Below are 22816 nucleotides of genomic sequence, written 5' to 3'. Positions count from 1 at the left end.
GGGTGAAGTGCCTTGCCCATGGACACAACGTCATTTTTCACAGCCAGGAATCGAACCAGCAACCTTTTGATTATGAGCCCGATTTCCTAACCGCTCAGCCACCTGACTCCAGTTAGTGTGTCACATGGCCAAAGGTCCTGACATTGTTTCTAAACTGCATCCAGAAAGTATTCACAGCACTTAAATATTTTAAACAAAAGATCATTAAAACAGTAACAATCTGTACTAATTTAAATATATTTATATAAACTTTTATTTCCCCTAGCGTTAATTTTGGTTAATTTAATTTATATTGATACATGTATACTCTTAAGTTTAAGTTTGTTTATTTTATTTACTGCGTTACTTGTAAATTCAATAGTATGTGACATTGTTGAAATTACTAATATATATTTTTTAGTATTCACAGCGCTACACTTTTACCACACGTTGTTATGTAACAGCCGAAAGATGAATGCTGCAATGTACAGAGACATCTTTGATGAAAACCTGCTCCAGAGTGCTCTGGACCTCCGACTGGGGCGAAAGTTCATCTTCCAACAGGACAACGACCCTAAACACACAGCCAAGATAACAAGGAATGGCTTCGGCCGGACTGGAAACCGATTTAGCATCTCTGGAGAGATCTGAAAATGGCTGTGCCCCGACGCTCCCATCCAACCTGATGGAGCTTGAGAGATGGGAGAAACTGCCCAATAATTTGTGTGCCAAGCTTGTAGCATCATGCTCAAAAATACTTGATCCATGAATCAATTTTGGAATATGGCTGTAACATAACATAATGTGGAAAAAGTGAAGCGCCAACAGACTGGGGTGAGAGGTTGTGTGTGTGTGTGTGTGTGTGTGTATATGTTTCATCTTTTGCATACACCACACTGTTCTGTTGAATTAAAGGCTAAGGTTTGTGGGGAGTGATTATGTAATAACTGTAATTGGGACGTGTATTCCCATGATTGTGTTTTGTCTTTTGTTTTGTTCACTAGAAACTTAATTTAGCCACTAGAGGGCTCCCTCTTCCCATTTTATTGAGTAGGCTCACTTAATTTTTGGAACACTGATCATTTATTGGTCTGCTTCAAGGCCGCCATGGAATCAACATTGGGGGGGACGAAAAAAATGTTGTTGATAATTTCGGACAGCGTGCGTGGTTGCCTGTCGTAGCGTAGCACATTTATATTTTTAGATCAATATGTTGGGGGGGACATTTTGACCAGATTTGAATATTGGGGGGGGATGTGTCCCCCCCAATATGTATTATGACTACGGCCTTGCTTGCTATATGCTTTGGCTTTTAGGTATCGTGACAGGTACTTCATAAACAACCTTATCAAGCACTCTAAGACCATTTAGCTTCATTTAAGTATATCATGTCCCCGTGATGAGTTTATTATTCAATATTTCGTTGGGGGTGTCAAAGGATCTAACAAATGGGAATGCACGGGTTAGCTACTACTCTATTGTGAACTGGGGGAACTTTATTTTTACAAATTATTATTACTGTTGACAATGTTGACGAATCATCAACATTTGTTTTCTGGGCACTGTATAGACCTACCTAGTCCTATCATGTTACGTTTCATTTCAATAAAATAACACAACACAAATGCACGGATTTATAATTATTACTATACGGATTTGGCTAAATAATAATGACTGATGGAAGAAACTCTAGCGATGCCTGGTGCTGCTTCTCTGACAATGTGAGATTTGTCTTTAACAAGAAGCGGTGGCTTCGTTCCTTCCATGGCTCTGGTTCAGAAGAGCGGCAAAACTTCGAACCAGTTCGTGACGTTTGAAGCATTGAACATCATCTGTCACGTGGTTTCGAAATTTGATACAAGCTCCAAAACACTTTTTCGAAACTGTGCGTATTGGTTTTGCGACACAAGCATCGATGCGTCAGTGCCCCCCCCAATATGTATTATGATTACGGCCTTGCTTGCTATATGCTTTGGCTTTTAGGTATCGTGACAGGTACTTCATAAACAACCTTATCAAGCACTCTAAGACCATTTAGCTTCATTTAAGTATATCATGTCCCCGTGATGAGTTTATTATTCAATATTTCGTTGGGGGTGTCAAAGGATCTAACAAATGGGAATGCACGGGTTAGCTACTTCATATCAGTAGTCTCTAACCCCAAATATTGCTTAACATTATTGGATGACACTTTCGTAAAAAAAGGTAAAGAACGTTCAAATATTCACTGAAGCCTACGGGAATTGCCAGACAAATGCCTTCAAATCTTGCCTGACCAATCTTTACAGCACGGCTGGTAGAACTTCCTACATTATGCAAATTGTTAATATAGACGCAACAGACAAACACCAGGCACACTAGTGTCAGACTGGCGTGCTCTGATAATAACGCATGCAAATGAGCGCATAGTCCAACTCAACAGCCAGTGGCGCGCGTAATCATGCGGGTGGTGGCAATCTCCAGGTGAGCGCGTATCACTCCACCTAAATCCTCAACTTTACATGTGGGACGGAGGGGAGGAGGACCCGGTTCACGGTTTGCCCATCTATGTCTTATCGCACTCGGGGGCAGAGCACGGACAAAGGGGAAGCTGGACAAGGAGAGGACGAGGCAGCAGTGGACGGCGACAGGGAGAACGGCAACAGCCGTGCCAAGTGCGCTATGGAGATGACCTCCCACAACATCAACAACGATTCAAAAGTGGACGGTATGAACTGCGATGGATTAATCAATCGAAACGGCGGGGACACGACGGAAATATCTGTCCCACTATCCCACACAGGGAAGCGGGTGACCCCTATTGAAGGGGACAATCTATACAGACTGCGAGACAGAAAGTTTTTGCTGGAGGACAAAAAGCGCCTGTGCGCGTGTGCTTTGGGCACAGCTCTGCTTGGAATACTGCTCATGATTTTGCACGCGGAGCTGTGTCCATTTGCTTATGAGCCGGTAGGTGTATTTACATTTACAGTCTAATTCCAAAATAAACTGATAATAAATACTATAATAACTTCGTTTGGCTATAGCAAACATTGGAAATAAATGGGGGTCTCATTTCTTTGTCAAAAGTTAGGTTAACTGACGTGAAACAAGCAAAACGTGTTTCAAAACAAATCTGTCATCCGTCTTTAAATCAGGGGAACTGAAACAGAGGGCAGCCAGCAGGAGACGTGGTTCACTGTTCATGACCTGGCCTTGCTTAATAGAGATGACATGGAATGTTTATCAAACACAAGAAGGCTAAAGCCTATTCTTGATGGAGGACTAAAGTGCTGACAGCTCCGTTTCTGGATCAATACAAAGACCCAGGCCATGTCAAAGACACCTGTTGACCTGAGCAGTCACCTGCCAGAGTCAGATAGAGAGAGAGAAAAAGAGAGAGAGACAGGGGGGGGGGGGGGACAAGGAAAGACAACAAGGTGAGAATCGCTCTGTGTTTATGAACTGATTCACTATAAATAGTAGGCTACAGAAACACTATAAAGAATATATGAAAATACAAAATGTTCAGCCATATAGGCCTAGTGCTGACCTTGTCCCCAAAATCCTGTTAAAACTGTGATCTGCTCTTCTCAGGCTATAATATGCGCTACTGCTCTGGATCTGCTAAATTAATAAATGTCTCGATCAAGACATTAAATGCAAGTGCCAGCCCAGCCCAAGCATATCACGACATTGAAGGCCTTGTGAATCAGCGGACCTGCTGGCTGTTAACACCACTTAGATTTTTAACAGTCATGGAGATAACCTACATAACAGCGTGTTTCAAGGCTCCACAGGAGAGAAACTTGTGGCAGGTCACAACATTTCCTGGGTTAAAATAGGTTCAAAATAGAACCAAATACCAAATATAACATTTTTTATTCACATGAGGTGTTTGTGAAACCTTAACCTTTTATGTTATGATCATACAAATATGTGTATGCAACTTTATAGTTCTGACAAGAGTTAGGCTGTTTGCTGTTTTCAGAACGTCATATATAAGGCTATGTAGGTTATTCTGTCTTAATTTAATGTAGAGGTTTTTCGAACTGGTTAACCGAACTCAGTCTCGTGGTTCAATATGCATATGAGATCCGTTGAATTGGTGGGTGAAACTGAGAGTAACATTTGGTGCAATTTATCTAATCACCTGGCAAATCAACGGAGCATAGACACGCGGATCAAGTCACACAATTCAACTGCACGTAGCCTATCTTTATCATCTTAACATTTTTCTTGATTTAATGACTGCTTCGACACTCATAACGTGCACGCAAGTGAAATAGTTCAACCGACACCTGAGATTAAACCCTGACCCTATGATTACCGGCGCGCCCGCATTATATTAGCATGCAGATCACAGCGGATAAAGCTGCTTATAGTTAGGCTAAGTAAATAACGTCCATAGAGAATGCACAGGCCAGTTCATGTCAAGTTCAACAAATTCTGTAATAAATACCAACAGAATATGAACTTGGTTAAGTAAACCGTAGTAACTGTAAACTTTGAGAAAAAGACCTAGGGGTTTCGGTATATGACCAACATGCCAATGCAAAACCGTTACGAATAATGAAACTAGGCTACATGGTTAAATCTACTGTAACGCCTGATCGCCTGTCTCTGACAATTAAGTCTTTTCTTGGACGCCAAATTATGCAGGAAATTGGGCTATTGTAGCAGTTTTTCCACATTTCAGTACTTCCCTTGGTGAAATTGCTCACGGTATGGCTCTTTCCACATAATTTGGTGTATAATTAGAGACTATTTGAATAATTCAAGAGGTTCACCTCGAGGCGCACAGCTGATTTCAAGGTCTGGGGAAATGCTAGTAGCCTAGGGCTGAGAGGCCGTCCCGGGATCCTGAAGTGCGTACACGTCCTGTTCTTTGCACCTCTCTCTTCCGCAGTTAAGTCCTGTCACATCGAACAGCTTGCCAAGAGGATGCGTTTCTATAGTAAAGCCGATACAACATCCGCATGTTGTGACTGAAACTAAACAAACGACGTTGATTATAGCCTTTGGCCTACTGATGTCACTGCTGCTAGCTTGGTAAACACCGCATTAAGCGTGAGACTTCTTGATTATAATTTGCATATTAAAAGATTCTCCTCATGGACACATTTTATTACAAGGTAACCCTTACATTAAACTTTGTTGAACGTGGACAAAGTGAGGATGAGCCGTGGTCTTGGGTGGCTCGTGCGTTATCCGGCCAAGTCTTTAGGCAACAATGTTAACCACGTTAGGTCGTTTCAGAAGAGTTTCCAAAGGAAAAAAATTACAACAAAATCCAAACACCTAGAGCAAGCAACGTGTTTTGGACTTGATAGAATGCACTCAAATGAACGTCACGCATATGAAGCTTTCCAATTAGCCAGGGTAAAATTAGACATGATGCAGATGCTACAGGAGAAATTGTGGAAAACAATCGAATTTGCCAACAAACGTCATCACACCATCCAGCTCCCTACCTCTCCACGTGGAAGTTTCCTCAACTTTGTCTGAAAATTTGCAATTATCTTTTAAACTGTAAACCGCCCGTCATTAAATTAACTCCCCGTTAAAACTTCCATCGAGGTTACATCAGTCGACGTCATGGCTCTAAACAGCAATCTTTTTATTACATTAGGGCATGTCGACCTGTGCATAGTCAGATGTTTGACAGAGGGTCAGTTTGGGGCCTGTTGACCTTTATGAGGGGTGCAAGGCTGCATCATTTTACCCTTGATTGTTTTCTTCCATCTTCATTCCGCTGTTGCAAATTCTATGCAGTCTACGTAAATGTTAATTATTAATTCTAAACATTAATACTCAGTGAGAGTGACTTACAGATATTTGGTTTACAATGCTTTTCTATGCAGTTAATTCATGGGATTATATTAGTCAAATAGGCCCACATTAACTTGATTTTTTTCTACAGCAGTGTGAGTGCATGTATGCATGTGCATGTGTGACAATAAAGTTGTCACCAAATCGGTATGGAAGCTAAGACCGAAGCCAAGGTCAGGGTATTCCGCTAACACGCAGCTACTGGAAAACAATCAAGTGGAAAAGAACCTGAAACTGAGTCTGACTATAATAACTATAAACCTCCCTTTTATTGTTTTTATCTTCTCTCTTTCCTCCCTCCTCCTCTTCCTCCTTCCTTTCCAGGGCTCCAGCTACGCCTTTATCATCAACTGCTCCATCAGTATGTCCACAGGGTGCCTTCTGGTTCTCATTTTAGCCTTCCACTATAAGGACATCAGGGTAAGTGTGCCTTCACCTCGTTCCCAACCGGCGAGAGGGTCAATAGTCAAGGTTGGCTTGAGGAGGATGTGTAGGATGGGATACATGTGTAAATGTGTTGCCTATGTGTTACTTGTGTAACATGCCTTGACTGCCAAAGAAAAACATCCAGCAGTTTCTATTATTTTATATTATCCTTTTGAGGATGGCATTGAGTTTAATCATCAGACATCTGTCATCATTTGTAGGCTCTTTTGTCCAGCTGAACCGTTGACCTCTACAGTTGTCACAGGTCATTTGGCGGCCTCCTCTGATCAGCAACTCTCTGTCAGTCTGCTAAGAATATTACAGTGCTATTAAAAGAGCCACATGTAAACATATACATAAGATATCAGCAGGAGTCAGAACTGTGTGTTTACCCACACTGTAAATCCTCCATACTAGCAATAGCTGACAGGCTAATAATGCCAACTCGGCCCAGATGACAGCTCAGAACTTGTACAACATGGAGGTTTCGTCTTGTCCTGACTCATTACACATCTCGCCAGGGCTTTGGTAGAAGATCCGGAAACTGGATATGTAAAAGATCCAGTCCCTCCTTGTCTGGTCACTCCTTCCTTGGAGTAGCCAGCAAACCGCGACGTGAAGGGCAGGTAGCAGGTGCCGAGCTTGTTGTAAAAGAACATTCTTAGAAACGTTTCCTGTTTCCAGAGGAGAGACAGGTGAATGTGTGTAACACGAATGCTGCTACAGTACTTGCAGCCCTTCAGCTGTGTGGTTGAATGAAGTGTGGGGGGAGGAGGGGGGGTATGGGGGACGGGGGAGTTGGTGCAAGTGCTTAAGGGAGATAAGGAAGGTGAGGGTGGAGCTAGAGGCTATCGTTTCTTTATCGAAGCCGTAGCCCAATGTTGTGAGACACTTTCAGCATGTTGTACTATCGTAAACTCAGTGCACTTTCAGGAAACTGTGTGTGTGACTGGTTCATTCAGACCTCCGGAAGTAATTATTAGTGCTCCATTCTCAAGGCTACGACTTTCAATTGTAGGTCAAAGAACATGATGGGATTGAAAAGGTTATTTAAACATTGAAAGTCCAAAAAGAAAAAAACTCCCAATACAGTGTGTTCCCTCGTGGGTCATCTCCTGGTCCTCATGTGAAGTGATTTTAGTGGGAGAGTGTTGGCCAGGGTCCTACAGGGTCTTGAGAAGCTTAACACATGTACCCAGGAGTGAGGACTGCCAACACCATCACCTGTCAAAATGTGATCCACAACCCCATCAACCCCCTCCCCCCCCCCCCCCCCGCCCCCCCCCCCCCCCCTCCCCCCCCCCCCCCCCCCCCCCCCCCCCCCCCCCCCACACACACCTCCTCCACACACATTTTGGCACTTGTATTCTGGTCTTGACTACTTGACTAGATTCCCATGGTTTGTGTGTCACGATCCATGTATCCAGGGTTCACTGGTCAGTAGATGCCTGCTTTGCTTGAACACTCGCATACATGAAGGCCTCCTTTCAGGCACGTACAGTACAGCTACTCATTTGCATCCACTGGTAAGAAGATCTTTGCATTCTGTTCAGGCAGTTAAATAAGTAAATACTCACTGTGGAACAGGACAGATTCACAAGAGGGTAAGTTGAACCTAGCTTCAGTTTCAAAACATCAGTTTCCGAGCCTTGAACAAAGCGACCCCACAGCCTTGTAACTTTGTGTATGTGAGCGTGTGATGCTGGGTGTTGATATACTGTGTTGTCCTCCCAAATTCACAGTCAAACCAGTGTTTGCTCTGTATTTTGTATACTGACATAGCAACAAAACAAAGAACATTCTGTAAGTGTAAGGACTACAAAGAGTATTGTCTGTGTGCATTTTATCCAACAGTGATCCAATGCTGTTTTCTATAGGATAAATGTATGTTTTTGTCAATCTCAGTGTAGCACCAGAGAATGGACTGGAGATTTATAGAGGAGCTCGACCACTATAACCCTTACATTCTTGACCTAACTAGTCTTCGTATCTGCTTGGGCCGAACTGTGTTTGGTTTGGCCCTCATCTCGAAATAAAATGTATCATGTTTTAATTCTCCCCAGTCCCACCTTTACTTAGTCCTGAATTAAAAGAAAAATCTTATTTATTCCCCCCCCCCCCCTCTCTCTCTCTCTCTCTCTCTCTCTCTCTCTCTCTCTCTCTCTCTCTCTCTCTCTCTCTCTCTCTCTCTCGTTATTTCTCCTTATCCCCTTTTTGCTCTCTTTCACCTCTTTCTCTCTTTCTGTCTGTTTCTTTCTATCCACCCCCCCCCCCCAACCCCCCTTTTTCTACAGCTTTTCATCATCGATCACAACCAAGTGGACTGGCGGATAGCCATGACGACCCACAGAGTGTTTGGCATCTCCTTGGAGCTCCTCGTCTGTGCCATCCATCCAGTGGGCACCTACTGGGAGCTGGCCGTCCCCTTGACCCAGGACGGAGACGAGCTTGAGGCCAACTCTTCCTCCACCTCCTCCGCGTCTCTCTGTGTGTCCTCCCGCCACGGGGAGGCGCTGTTGAACACGGAGCTGTTGCTGTCTGCGCTGATGTTCCTGCGTCTCTACCTGGTGCACAGGGCCATCCTGCTGCACAGCAAAGTGCTCCTGAGCGCGTCCTACAGGAGCATCGGCTCCCTCAACAACATCAACTTCACCTTCCGCTTCGTGCTCAAGGTGCTGATGAACAAGTATCCTGGGCGCACGCTGCTGGTGTTTATCCTCCTCTTCTGGCTCATCGCTTCCTGGATGCTCACGCTGTGTGAGAGGTCGGTGGTGAGGCTGCCATACAGACAGACCACAGGCTCACATGAGAGCCACAGCCACAGTTTCCGTCTAACAGTACATCTGCAGGCCTACTTGAGTAGTGCGACAGAGTTGCCTACTATACATTGAAGGGTGAAGTGAAACCTGGCATTGTGAGCTGAAAGGCTGACTGACTACAAGCACAGAGACACACACCACACACACACACGCACACCACACACACACACACATGTACAGGATAGGTCCCTCGCCCCCACACACACACACGTTTAGTGAAAACAGACTGGCTTTGAAATGTACACTCTGCTTTCGATCTTGATGGTCAATTTGAGTTTCCTATTTGGAGAGGACGCCTAATAATAACTGATTCGATGATAGTCGTTTTCTGCTCAGTTACTCTGACAAATTGCTCTTCATTGTGAGCCAACCCACCATCAGCACTCTGCACTCTGTGTGGTCAGTGTGAGCTCATTTGTTTACACTGAACCAACAATAGATGGAAAGCCTTCCCAATTGCATGTACATTAGTCCCCTGCACGTTGATTAGTGGAGCTGGCCCGCAAGCTTGATGGGAAGATTGCAAGACTGATGACTGACAGCTGATAAACATCAACGTTCTAATGTTGCAACAATAATTCTGCCGTTCTTAATTCGATTCCAGAGCAGGACGTGTGTTGGTTGGACTTGTTACGGTTCATCTCGAGTCTTTCTTTGACTCACTGGTCCGAGACCCTGACCTTGATATAATGTGATATTATGCCATAACATACCTGACTGTTGTTTACAGGAAGCTGTGTGAGAAGTCGTAACCCATTGGCTAATGCTCAGCTCTCTATGGCCCCCTGTAGGCAGACGCAGGCGGGGACGGGCCGCATCGACACGGCACTGTGGCTCATCGCAATCACCTTCCTCACCGTCGGCTACGGCGACGTGGCACCCAACACCAGCTGTGGCAAAGTGGTGTGTCTGTTCACCGGAGTCATGGTAACTAGAATGGGGGAGATACCTGTTTGTTATGATGCATGACATTTAAATGTAGAGTTGTTTTTCTCATGCACAGGGTTAGTTCATGATGCCAGCCTGCATATTGAGTGTTCAGGTAACAGTCCCAGAATCTCAAGAAATCCTAAATAAATGTAGATAATAGAAATGAAATGCTTGATAGATTATCATGGCCAACCAAGATCAACAAATTCAGTCTCCGTACTCGACAGCATGTTACAGCACGTTAGCTGACTAACGGTACTGTACATGTTTTGTTAAATGTGTCTATAAGTGCAGAAGAATAGAAGGAAGCTCGATTCAGAGCCCCTCAGATGCTTGTTGCGGAAGGGTTTGTCACGTTTGAAGTGCCTGCTCTTATCAGAAAACATATACCCAGGATGACGGCACCGAGTGTAACACCCTACCCAAATAACAAATCTGATTCTGGAACAGTCCGGCTCTGATGACTAAGTGCACTGAGGGAGCACGGTAGCGAGTCTGCCAGCCTCATTGTTTGCCTGTCACAACTTTAATCTATATCTCTTGACTTAGTGTCTGTATGTCTTTCCATGTTCTCAGTGTTTTTAAATGCCTGGTTTAGAAGTGCAGTTGACTAGAAGAATGCAGTGGAGAGTCTAGGATTCTATTCTATTCCATTCTGACTTCCACTCAATTTAGCTCTACCGTGCCTAGCTAGGGTGTGCAGTTTTTAAGAGACCATTTCTCTCAGTTGTGTTGGTGTGATAGATAACAGTTGAGGAGTTAAAAGTCTCTATAAAGGGCCCCTCCTCCACCAGGCACTACTTCTCCCAGAAGAACTTGACATCAGCCTTACTACTATCTGCCTGCCTATTCCTTGCCGGGAGTATTTCATATTTTATTTAAGTTGTTTATTTACATTAGAGTTGCTGGAGCCTACTGTGAATCTCTCATACAAAGGCACACTGTGAACACAAGTTGTAGGTGGAGCAGAGGGCTGGGGTTTCCTCTTCATAATCCATGGCTTCCTTCCACTTAACCCAGGTGGAGATGTGGAGGGTTGCTGTGTGGCCACTGGTTGTAATGTTACTGGCCCAGGAAGGAGAGTTCCTGGGGATATGAAAAGTGCTGATTGGTACGCTTGCTTGCCCTAGACCAAGTGCAGTCTGTAGGTGCGTAGCGCCTTGTTGTGTTACAAGACTAACAGCAACTTTGTACGCCCATTGCAAAGAGAGAAGCCAACCCCCCCCCCCCCCCCCCCCCCCCCCCCCCCCCCCCCCCCCCCCAGCATGGTATCTTTTGATGTTTTTTCCCCCCAAGTGCTCTAGCTTATATGAAAATCAATACTGTTGACGTGAAAGGTCAAAGTGGAATAAATCTCCAACTAGCGTCTGGAGGAAGGGTGATAGCGAGGTGTGTGTTCGGAGGAAGGTCAACAGTCAGATTGAGTGAGACATGGAGAAGGCTGAGTGGGAAAAGTGATATACAGTAAGCGCAGAGAGGAGGAGCGAGGGGAAGAAGAGTCCGGGCGAGAGGAAGAAGGAGTCAGAGTGCGGTGGTCGAGCGTTGCCAGGGGCAACGTGCCGGACTGGGAGGACTTGGCTCCCCGCCTCACCTCCAGTCGGTCGGTTTCCGATCCGAGCAGATAAGAGCGGCTGCGAGTCACCAGAGCGGCGAAGCCATGCCGAGACACCTCCCTGACACAGTGGAAAATAATCCTTCACTCCTCTCGCTCCCTCGCGCCCCTTATTTTTATAAGCTCTCCCCTTTTTTTAAGGGAAAACTTTCCACCATTTCCATTTTTAGGTGGTTTATAGCCCTTGGCACCACTGGAACAGGAGGGAGTGCCAACCTGTGCCCGTGACATGGAAAAAAAAATGAGTTTCCTACTCCCAACAGTGCAGCTCGCTGAGCGAATGAGGGAAGCGGTGCTCACACCTGTAGCGTGGGCAGGAGCCCCTCCGTGACGACCTGTCGCTCCAACCTGCTCACATTTTCACTCCCCCTCCAGCTGGATTGGGGAGGTGAAGCTCACATCTGTGGGTGTGGATAGATTCTGGGAAGGATGTTGTGCCTGTTTCCAGATTGAATGGGGGCAGATCCACATGGAATCCTGTTCCAGGAATTCATCGACATCATGCGTGTGTTCTGATGAGTTGCTTGTATTTTTTCGATGTAAACATGAGGCTGTGTTCCTAAAGAACGTGTTCTTGTTTACTAGACCGTGATAAGACTCACACTCACTTTCTTTTTCCATTTGACTGATGCAATCCCAAAAAGGAAATAAAAGGTAAAGTAGAGGCATCTGCTTTGAAAACCATTCGTCGTAAATTACTGTCATCTCAAGTCTCTCACATCTATTTGAACTGTTCCCATGTCTGAAAGTTTCCCGTGAGTGTGTGAGTTTCTCTGATTCACTCTGTGGCTCGCCTGAATCTGAATTCAGTCAGCATGCCGTAGTTCCCTGTCCAGTAATAGCTCAAAGTTATTCTCAGAGGAAACCCACTTTATTCAAGCAGTTCCACTGTGGCTTGCATTTAACCATTTCACTCTCAAAACATAACCTTGGGGTATAGCACTGTACATAAGAAGGTCTCACATCATTCTCATTGCCCGACCACAATTCACCCACACCATGAACTGTTAAAATGAAGTTCTTGAACAAGTAGGATATCCATCTTGTGTGTTTACATAGTACTGTTGTGACCCCCCTCCCCATTCCCCCAATCCCCCCCCCCCCCCCCCCCCCCCGGGGAAGACCCAAGGACAATGTGGTAACCTTGGCTACGGCTGTGTGTGTTTGTTTTCAGGGAGTGGCCTGCACCGCCATGCTAGTGGCTGTCATGACCAAGAAACTGGCTCTAAACAAAGGAGAGAAGCACGTGCACTTCTTCATGATGGACATTCAGATCTCCAAACGGGTGAGGACTTTAGTTCACCCGTTTCAAACCGCCAGGCTTGTGAAAAAGGATTTGAATCAACAATCTGAAGTTGAGAAAATAAATGTTGGCATTGTCGAAGCGTTCTTTATCCACAGGTTAGATTCCTGCTGCCTTTGGAATAGGTAAAGGGAAAAAATAAGTTATCTTGTACACTATTTCCGTAAACAAAACAAAAAAATTTGATCCCTAAAGTGGATCCTATATCATTCTCTTTGCCAGTGTTGTTCAGTATCAACTATCGTAAAAAACAACTATCGACTCCAACCATCAGAGGTTTTCGCGGTTTCACAAGAAGAACTCATATTGAACGGATGAGGCCTTTTGGGTGGAAGTAGTGATATTTTCCATGTTGCACGCGTATTATGGTTTTTGAGTCTTTATATAATATTATCTTTTCCCTAAATAGGGCACAGAGGAGGGCAGAATAGTGTGGGAAAAAGTCAGAGAGACAGGGCTTGCCTTTCTCTTAATAGCCTCCACAAGGCGTCAAAAGGAGGAAACAATCGTGTCCCTGTCAGGAAAAAGACTTGTGTCAGTCCAGGACGGCGTTTGGACCGACAGGAAACTGGAAGTGCTAACGTGTGTGTCCTGTGGGTGTTTATGTCCTGTGTCCGTGTGTGCTTATGTGGGTCGGTGTGTGTGTGTTTGTAGGTATGGTTACATACTTGAACAAAAAATCTCTGTTATGGTTAAGAAGAAGAAAAAAAAAGTTGGATGTGACTACGCTGTAATACTGCATTTCAAAATGCAGTCACTTACATCCACAGTACCGGTATGTTTGGTGTACAAGCTACAACGCTGCTTGTGTTGCGCCATCACAGCATCTCCACTGTTGTCACGGTGAGGCTGGAGGTCGGACTGGCAAAGGATACAACCACTTCCTTTCTGCTTGCGGCCGCATCCTGTGGATGGGTGCATCCTTACTTCTGCTTATGGTTGTTTTGTTAAGTGTGTGTGTCTGCTCGTTGTCTGTCGCTGTTCAGATTTACACTGACGGAAAGAGGGGAAGACATCTGGATACAACCCCTGACAGACCCTAATAATAACCCCCTCAAAACAGGCCGTGGTGACATCATCACAGCCAGGGAGCCAGCCAGCAACGGTGTGCTGGACAGGAAGGCCAACAGACATTAATAGAATCAAAGAGAAAAGAGAAATGGGTGATGAAAAAAAAAATAAAAAATGGAATGTCCGTAAGTCACATATGGGCAACTGATGACTATTCTCATCCTCAAATGTTATTCCCAGTGTGATGATTACGCAGCCATCCGCTTCTGTTTTTAGACTCCATGCAGTAAACTCTACTAGGCAAACCTACTCTCTGACCCTGCTCTGTATAATCTAAAATTGCTGAGTTTATTCATTGAGGTTCAGAACAGGAAGCTCATCAATATCACTCTTATTTGATCAGCTGAAGTAAAAGTAATGTGGTTTTTCACCATCTTCCTTTTTCAACATAATGGTTTTGATCAATGTCATTCATCTCACATTTACTGTAAATACGGAAACCCTATAGGACTATGGTAGGCATGTATTATTCACCTTATGCACCCTTAATTCACCTCTGCCTTTAGTGGAATAGTACACGCTGAGGAAGAAGAGGGTGGAGAGGGTGGAGAGGGTGGATGAGATCCTGAGGGCGTCTCAGTTGGTGACCAGGCCTGAAAGCTGGCGTCAGGGAGCTTGATAGATCGTGTTTTAAAGCTGGCGTTTCTGTCCCAGATACGCCACGCTGCGGCCAACGTGCTGAGGGAGTGCTGGCTGCTGCATCGCACAAACCTGGCCAAGGGCGGCACCGGAGAGCACCGGAGACACCAGAGGTGTCTGCTGGAGGCCATCAGAGCGTGAGTCATCACCGCTACCCTGTAGACGCTGTGTGTGCGTGTGAGTGGGTGGGTGTGTGTGTGTTTGTGAGTGGGTGGGTGGGTGTGACGTTAACATTTAGTACTGGTTCTATGAGTCAGTCAGTCTTTATCAATAAGGTGAATAACAGTTTGCTGTGAGAAACAGTTTGTTAACGTTTTAGGATCAGGAGGAGCCCTCATAGCATATTTGCTGTGTTCCCACTGGGGCACTCCTCTCCCATCTTAACTCAATTTGTCAAAGATGTTAGTCATCAGTCGGAAGTGTTTGGTAGTTAAAGAACATCTTTAGCTACCAGACTGAGCGCCCGGATTCTATTTACCATCACATCACCCATGGTTTGTGTCTCAGAAAAAGAAAAAAAAACATATATTGGTGAAAACAAACTAATCCAAAAACACAGTGCCAGTTTATAAGTCACCTTACAAGTAACCATGGCTAACCATCAGTGGACACCTGGAGGGTGCAGTCTGGGGCTTTAGAACCGACCTTAAATCCCTTTTTGTTTTGTTTTTTAAGAAACATAACACTTGTAAGGGTGGAGGGAATTAGCTTCCTGTGTTACAGTTAGCAGACTTACTATAAATACATTGTGGAAAGTCAGCATTACAAAGCACTTCCAGAATCCTCTGAATAGTGAAACAGTTCGGAGACCATTTTTACTTTTACTTCACATTTTATGCATCAGTTTGGAGTTTTCTGGCACCCTTGTTAGGCCCTAAAGACTGTATACCTCAGTGCCCATGGCTTCTTAATGGAAGTTTCTGGCAATATTGGTTTTAGTTTTTTCTTTCTCGGGGCAGTTATGGTTTCATCCCAAATTATAATCTAAATTTAGGGGTTTTTCCAACCATAAATGTCAAGAACTTTACAGCAGTGGATATTTCTTGAAACTACTCATTCAAAATACACAGTATGGCTCTTGTATGTTGAGTTCTTGACAAGCCAAGAGGTAAACTCAAGCTACTGTATGTAGTCCATCATGTCAGCAATGACCATCATTTTTCTGCCGGTGGAAAACTTGTGTGTTCCTAGGCCTTTATGAAAAGGGGGGGCTTGCGGTGTTATTGTAAGGGCGTTTTATTCAACACAATAATTTCATGCTTGCTTCTGTGCATGGTGTCAAATAAGCTACCTGGTACCCTGCCATTCTCAGAGGATTATACACAGTACTCTGATACACCGTAGAAATCATGTTATTGACATAACCTGCCTAAAATCTTTTTCCCTCCTGTAATATAGATTTCGGCATTTGCGTCTCAAGCAGAGAAAATTGAGAGACTACGCCAGTGAGATGGTTGACCTCCCCAAGGTAACTACAGCCACATCCACCTTTATTGCTCTATTTCAGTGGCTGTAACAAAGCAGGTTTACACCATATGAACTCAATGAACCCACTCACAACTTACACAGACCTTATAGTGCATCATGACAAGGTGCCACAGACACATGACAAGGATGATGACCACACTTAGAACGTCTGTAATTGACACATAAAAAAAGACTGAATGTGAGGTGTAGCACAGCGCTTAGGTTGGATCTCATTTCATAGTACGTGACCTCGGTGGCTTATGAAGAGGGCTCAAATGTGACAGTGTACATCTGTACAGTGCATACATTATGTATTTGTTCCAACAAAACAAATCTGTGTATACTTGCTTAGCAGTCTTAGCAAAAGAGCACACAATTTTTTTTAATAAAGGTTAGCAATGATCATTGATGCCATGCCAGGGTTGGTGTGGATTCTGCATAGTAGGTTGATAAATATCAACTGTATATTTACATTATTAACATCATGTGATTGATTGTCAACAGATGCAGATGATCATGTGCGACCTCAGTGCCAACTGGAACAACTCGTACCGCGAGCTGGAGCAGCGAATCATCTCCATGGAACAGAAGCTGGACGAGCTCACGCGCTGCTTCCAACAGACCTCCGAGCTTCTGGCACAAGTCTTGCGCCACCAACAGAACAGGTAACACAAGCCTTGCACCACCCACAGAACAGGTAACACAAGCCTTGCACCACCCACAGAACAGGTAACACAAGCCTTGCAACACCCACAGAACAGGTAACATAAGTCTTGCACCACCCACAGAACAGGTAACACAAGCCGTGCACCACCCAGACAACAGGTAACACAAGCCTTGCACCACCCACAGAACAGGCAACACAAGCCTTGCACCACCGAGCAAACAGCTGACACAATCAATCACCCTGAAGTAACAATAGGGGATAGGGATAGCTTAACGGTAGAGCATAAAATCAAGGGGTCATAAATTGAACGCTCCCCCTTCCCCCCAGAGAACAGGTAACTCAAACATATAACCCAACAGTCTAAATCTCTGGAGCCAAGTCATTATCTTATCTGCTAAATTAATGCAATAGTGTAGTGGAAATAAGTCTATAGATGCACCATTACTTGTAAACTACAGTTTTTAAAGTACTACTGTTAGACCTTTGCTCTCCTAGTCCTGGATGATCTGCTACTTACTATGCGTGTATATATCCACTCTATGTATGTAGCTACAAGCATCTGTTCGATGCATCAACGTAAATGCCAGAAACAGTTGCCTGGATGTGCCGCTACAACGAAGAACTGCATGTCATCTAAGGTCATCGTACACTATTCCCTCAGCCACCAGTGTTTCTCTAACGTTACGTTCCTGTCCCCTTGTCTTTTCTTCTTCAGGTGACATGTGGCTGTCTGGTTTCCTTAAGACTGGAGATGGATATGATATTATTATATTACAGTCGTGGTCTGTCATGTCCATGGGACATTGGAGAGGAGGCCTCATCTTCCTAAGCTGCACTTAACATTTGGCTGCTGCTGTACCATTTGGACGGCTGCCACAACCATGAGACAGTCTGACCCAGTGTTGAATGGACTGCACACTGACTTGTATCAAGACTAGAAAACACTCGCTTTCATTACAGTGGAGGTGTTTGTATCAGTTACAGTGATTAATATGCACAAAGCACTGCCTTAATAACAGTCTATAACAATCTCAGTAGAGGACCACGATTCCCCCCGTGGTCTGTGGAAGAGATTTGGAGATGCTGCTTCTCTTCATCCACATTCTCTTCTGGCTCTGAGAACCCCCCCCCCCCCCCCCCCCCCCCCTGTGCCTTATTCCTGTGGAACCAGAGGCATTACGAAGTGAGGTTTGATGCCCTCGTAGTATTGTCAGGCACCCTCTCCAAAAGTGGCTTTCACTCTCAACGGTTGTTAACCGCTAACTGCTTAGTATCAACAGGAAGTGTAACCCCGAGACTCGTATAGGCCTACCGTGGGTTTATGACTGAAGAACTGCTTATTTCAATCCATGTTGAATTCACACACATCCTTTATATGAGCACTTTTACTCATTTTAATTCCTCAGTGGGTTATTAGGTTGTCCTCGATAAGTGGTCTTCAGATGGCCGTCAGTCTACCGCTACATATGAAGGTCTCTTGGACATGTTTTTATATTGTTTTTATCAGTGTTTGGCTTTTGCCTCAAATCCAATATTTTGTTATCTAAGATTCAAGAAAATAATTGTTGTCTGCATTGTGACTCTTTATTCACTAGGAATGCAGTAAGTTGCCTTGGACTCTGTTATAGAGAAAACAGCACCCCCTCCTGGACATTAAATGGAATCACTTATAAAGTTTGGTCACGTCATTGAGGTGTTATGAGTTCCATTGCCATGTATAGAAATAGATTAAAGTTCTCTTGCAATCCAATGTAGGTGTCTATTTAAACTTTGAGGTATACTGCTTTTGATTGTGAGTTGGCCTCTCCAAGTTCAGATTTTGGATTTTCATTTTTATATTGTAAAAAGGTCATTTTAGCTGAGTCATTTCCATACTCCTAAATGAAAAGCAATTTTTACTTGTGTTATACCAATTGCGCTACATACACTTCTCATTGGTCCCCCACAATTCCCTTTTAAGCAGACACAATGGTTGTGCTGCAACTATGTTAACAGTATTCCTTAACTGAGCATCTTGTGAAAGGAAAATGTCCAAAGTTGCATTAAAACTGGATTTCTGTTCCTTCCATGTATAATTTAAACTGTTAGTTTTAGAAAATATCTGCAGTTGGTCAATTAAGTGATACAGGTCACATTGTGAAATCAGATTTAAAATGGAATTTCAGATTGACGTTTACAGCACATTTGCACAAAATAAATCCCAAGAATTGTATTGTTTAATAAACTTCAGAGCTTACTTATTTTAAGTTATTGGTAAGTAAAGATTTGTGAGAAAAAAAATTGCTACTACAATTTACACATCTCAAACACGACCGTCACTAATCATTTCAATGATAATGGCAAAGCAAGTAATGGAAGGTGCAAAGACATGGATCCATTTAACACAAAATATATCCTTTTAATTGTCTTTTTGGTCTGAGGTACAGGGTAACCCTTTCCTTTTGAAGACAGTACATGGCACCTTCAATCTTTTCAACACCGTTTCAATCATACATACACGCACACACAATATCAAACCACTTAGCCAAGTTTTGCCATGGGTCGATTTCGGAGTTGGTGCCAGAGATAAGAGGACGGCCTTTTAAACGTCTTTCCACAGTGACAAGAGAAAGGCACATGACACTTCTTCTTTGGCCTCCAGCGTCTGCGCCCGCCCATAACCCTAGCTTTCCTCAAGGTACCCGCCCTGTGGCGAGCGAAAACCCGCGCTCCAACGAACGTCTCTCCGCACGTGACACAAATGTAGCTGGTGGCCTCGGCATGCTGGATGCAGTGACGCAGGAGGTAGAGCTGGCAGTGGAAGGCTCGGCCACAGTGGCATCGGTGAGGCCGCGGGCCCCGGTGAAGGTAGCGGTGACGCACGATCAGCGAGGGCTGCCGGGAGACCACGCCGCACTGCCGGCAACGGTGGACGCGTTTCGAGCGCCAGCTCATCTTCATACGTTTCAACAGAGCCAGCTCCCTGCTCTCATTCTTGAACATGGTTAAGATCTTCAGAGGGGCAGGGCTGGGAGCAGACGGCTTGGCCGTGGCTGGAGCTGGAGCAATGGCTGGTCCTGAGAAGCTGTATTGTTTCCTTGTCTTGGCCGCTGGGTCTGAGGAGGGAGGGAGCGGTGTAGCAGAGGCTGGGGCATAGACTGGGGCCTGGGTGTTGGTTCGGCCTAATGGACGTACCTGGAGGATGCCTTGGATGAGGTTACCCACAGTGTGCAGCACAGGCGCGCTTGACGTGTCGGTTAGGGCGGGAGGTGTCACCTGGGTGGGGGAGAGTTTGGATGGTGTGGCCACCTGAGTGGTGGTTGGCTGCACCTTTGCTTGACCACCTTGGAGAACATTCTTGCCCATGGTCATCTGCCCTCCACTGGGGTGGCTGTGGACCACAGAGACCATTGCTGAAACAGGTTCTGGCTTGGTGGAGGCCTGGGAAGAAGAAATGGAGGTCTGGACAGCCGCAGTACTCTTACAGACCAACGTGGAGGCCTGGTTGCCAGGGTTCTGCAGGGTGTCAGAGGAGCCACCTGCAGAAACCACCTTGGCATTGTGAGTTTTGACTAAGTGTTCCACAATGGAAGTGTTTGTAGAAAAGAGAGCTTTGCACAAGAAACATTGGAAGGATATCCGTTTTTCACAATTCTGCATGTGATGTTCCATACTGAAAAACGGGCCGTTACCACAGTAGGGGCATTTATTGGACTGTAAAGGAGTACCTAAGTTATTGACCTTCTGGGCTGGGACTAGGGTCAGGGCTGGGACTAGGGGCAGGTCTGGGGGCAGGGCTGGCTTCTGGACTTGGGGCAGGGCTGGGGTCAGGGCTGGGACTAGGGGCAGGTCTGGGGGCAGGGCTGGCTTCTGGACTTGGGGCAAGGCTGGGGTCAGGGCTGGGACTAGGGACACGGCAGGGAGCAGGGCTGGCTTCTGGACTAGGGTCAGGGCTGGGGGAGGGGTGAGGGCTGGCTTCTGGACTAGGGTCAGGGCTGGGGGAGGGGTGAGGGCTGGCTTCTGGACTAGGGTCAGGGCTGGGGGAGGGGTGAGGGCTGGCTTCTGGACTAGGGTCAGGGCTGGGGGAGGGGTGAGGGCTGGCTTCTGGACTAGGGTCAGGGCTGGGGGAGGGGTCAGGGCTGGCTTCTGGACTAGGGGCAGGGCTGGGGGAGGGGTCAGGGCTGGCTTCTGGACTAGGGGCAGGGCTGGGGGAGGGGTCAGGGCTGGCTTCTGGACTAGGGGCAGGGCTGGGGGAGGGGTCAGGGCTGGCTTCTGGACTAGGGGCAGGGCTGGGGGAGGGGTCAGGGCTGGCTTCTGGACTAAGGGCAGGGCTGGGGGAGGGGTCAGGGCTGGCTTCTGGACTAAGGGCAGGGCTGGGGGAGGGGTCAGGGCTGGCTTCTGGACTAGGGTCAAGAAAAGAGGCTGGGGAGGGGTCTTTGCTGGGGCAGGGGCCAATGCTGGGGGCATGACTGGGGCTGGAACTGTTGGAACCAGGGTTTGTCTAAATTGATTTTGGAGGCAGCAATGTTCACTCATGGTGCCATTTGTAGGCAAAACATTGCCACAGTCCTCACTGAGTGGAATACGTTTTTGGTGTGACTGAACAGAATGCTGCATCAAGGCTTCCTGGGAAGGGAAATAGGCTACACAAAAAGTGCATTGAAAATGCATCATTTTTGTACATCTCTCCAAATTACATTCCATATCCATGAATGGGCCTCCATTACAGTGGACACATCGGTTTAACCTAGCATCAGTAATGCCAGAAGGTTTGTCCGGGGTGGACTGGTTGCTCTTGCTTTGTGTGCATATAGAGGAGAGGAGAGACCTGCCAAAAGTACTACCACTGCTGGACTCGGATTCAGAATTTGAAATGTCATCTGGTTTGAAGTCTGAATCTGATGAATCTCCATTTTGTTCTTCTTGGTTGTTATAATCCTGATCCTCCTCCTCCTCTTCGCCCTCCCCAACGATGTCGGAAACTCGGCAAGATCTTTTGCGTCTACCCCTCTCTCTCTCCCTTGGGCTCTTCATTAGACAGCTCTCAGTCTCCGACGCGGTCTCCGTGGTCACAGTGGTTTCTGTCTTACCAGTACTTGAAGTAATTGAAGTGCTGCAATTCAAAATACAGTCTTCTGTGCCAGAAGTCAAGCTGCTGTCACTTGTGCTTGAGGTCAGACTGGGCTTCCCTGTGACCTTAGTTATGCTACTGTCCGTCTCCCCTGTACTTTGAGTCTTTAATTTGGACGCAAAACAACCTGGTTCTTTATCCCAGTCGGTAACATCCGACTCTTCTCGCACCCATTTGAGCTTGCCATTCACTGCAGGGTTCAAAGCAGCGCTGTCAAGTTTGCCGTTGCTTGGATACTTTCGGTTGTACGAGTGGTCCATCTTGTCCTCACTAATAATCAAACGACTGTATGCATGATCTTTTTTAATGTCAACAATGTCAGGCTTATTCAGCAAGGCCTTTTCAAGTCTATCAAAACCATTTTTCAAGTTGTTGTCTGGGTTTTGGGGGGATATCCTTGTGGTCCTATGTATTCCTATGTGTTTGTTCAACTGCCACAAGTTGCTAAAAGTCAATTTGCAGGTCTGGCAACTGAGAAGAGAGGGATGGTGTGCATTCTGCAGATGGATGGACAGTGAAATTGCTCGACTGAAGATCACCTGGCAGATGTTACAGGTGGCCTCGCCATCATGGAACTTGGAGTGTTCGATTAGCCTCTTGCTGGAGAGGAATTTCTTGTTGCACTCCAAGCACTGGAGAGGGGACGGTGACACACAGAGATTTGAGGCCTTGGCTCCTGGAACGCCCCAGTCCTCATCACTGGAATCATCGGTCAAGTAGGTAAGGTTGGACAAAGAATTGATGGAATTGACCTGCAAATCACATGACAATTATATTAAATAACGTATTAATAGTTTAATAGAATGGTACCTTGAAAGTTGACAATGTTAACGTGGACGCATTATACACAATTATACTTTAGACAATAATTTTACAAAACGATGGCATGCAAACTCGGTGGCATAACTGGTGTTATTTCAGTGGAGTACGAATTGGCACGCCGTAAATAAATAGATAGACCAACGGAGGCGTTAGAATATTA

General features: G+C 45.6%; 1 protein-coding gene across 1 annotated transcript; it reads left to right on the top strand.

The window, feature by feature from the left end:
* The first annotated feature begins 1906 nt into the window (after positions 1-1906).
* Positions 1907-18916, top strand: kcnn4 (potassium intermediate/small conductance calcium-activated channel, subfamily N, member 4). Its single transcript, XM_047038277.1, has 9 exons — positions 1907-2928; positions 6115-6210; positions 8511-8980; positions 9827-9962; positions 12752-12862; positions 14606-14727; positions 15989-16058; positions 16562-16722; positions 17440-18916. The coding sequence occupies exons 1-9, from the start codon at positions 2527-2529 to the stop codon at positions 17441-17443; spliced, it is 1572 nt and encodes a 523-aa protein (XP_046894233.1). The 5' UTR covers positions 1907-2526; the 3' UTR covers positions 17444-18916.
* Positions 18917-22816: the final 3900 nt, after the last annotated feature.

The sequence above is a fragment of the Hypomesus transpacificus genome, chromosome 2 (assembly GCF_021917145.1).
Source record: "Hypomesus transpacificus isolate Combined female chromosome 2, fHypTra1, whole genome shotgun sequence".
NCBI lineage: Eukaryota > Metazoa > Chordata > Actinopteri > Osmeriformes > Osmeridae > Hypomesus > Hypomesus transpacificus.
This window is presented reverse-complemented; position numbering and strand designations above follow the sequence as displayed.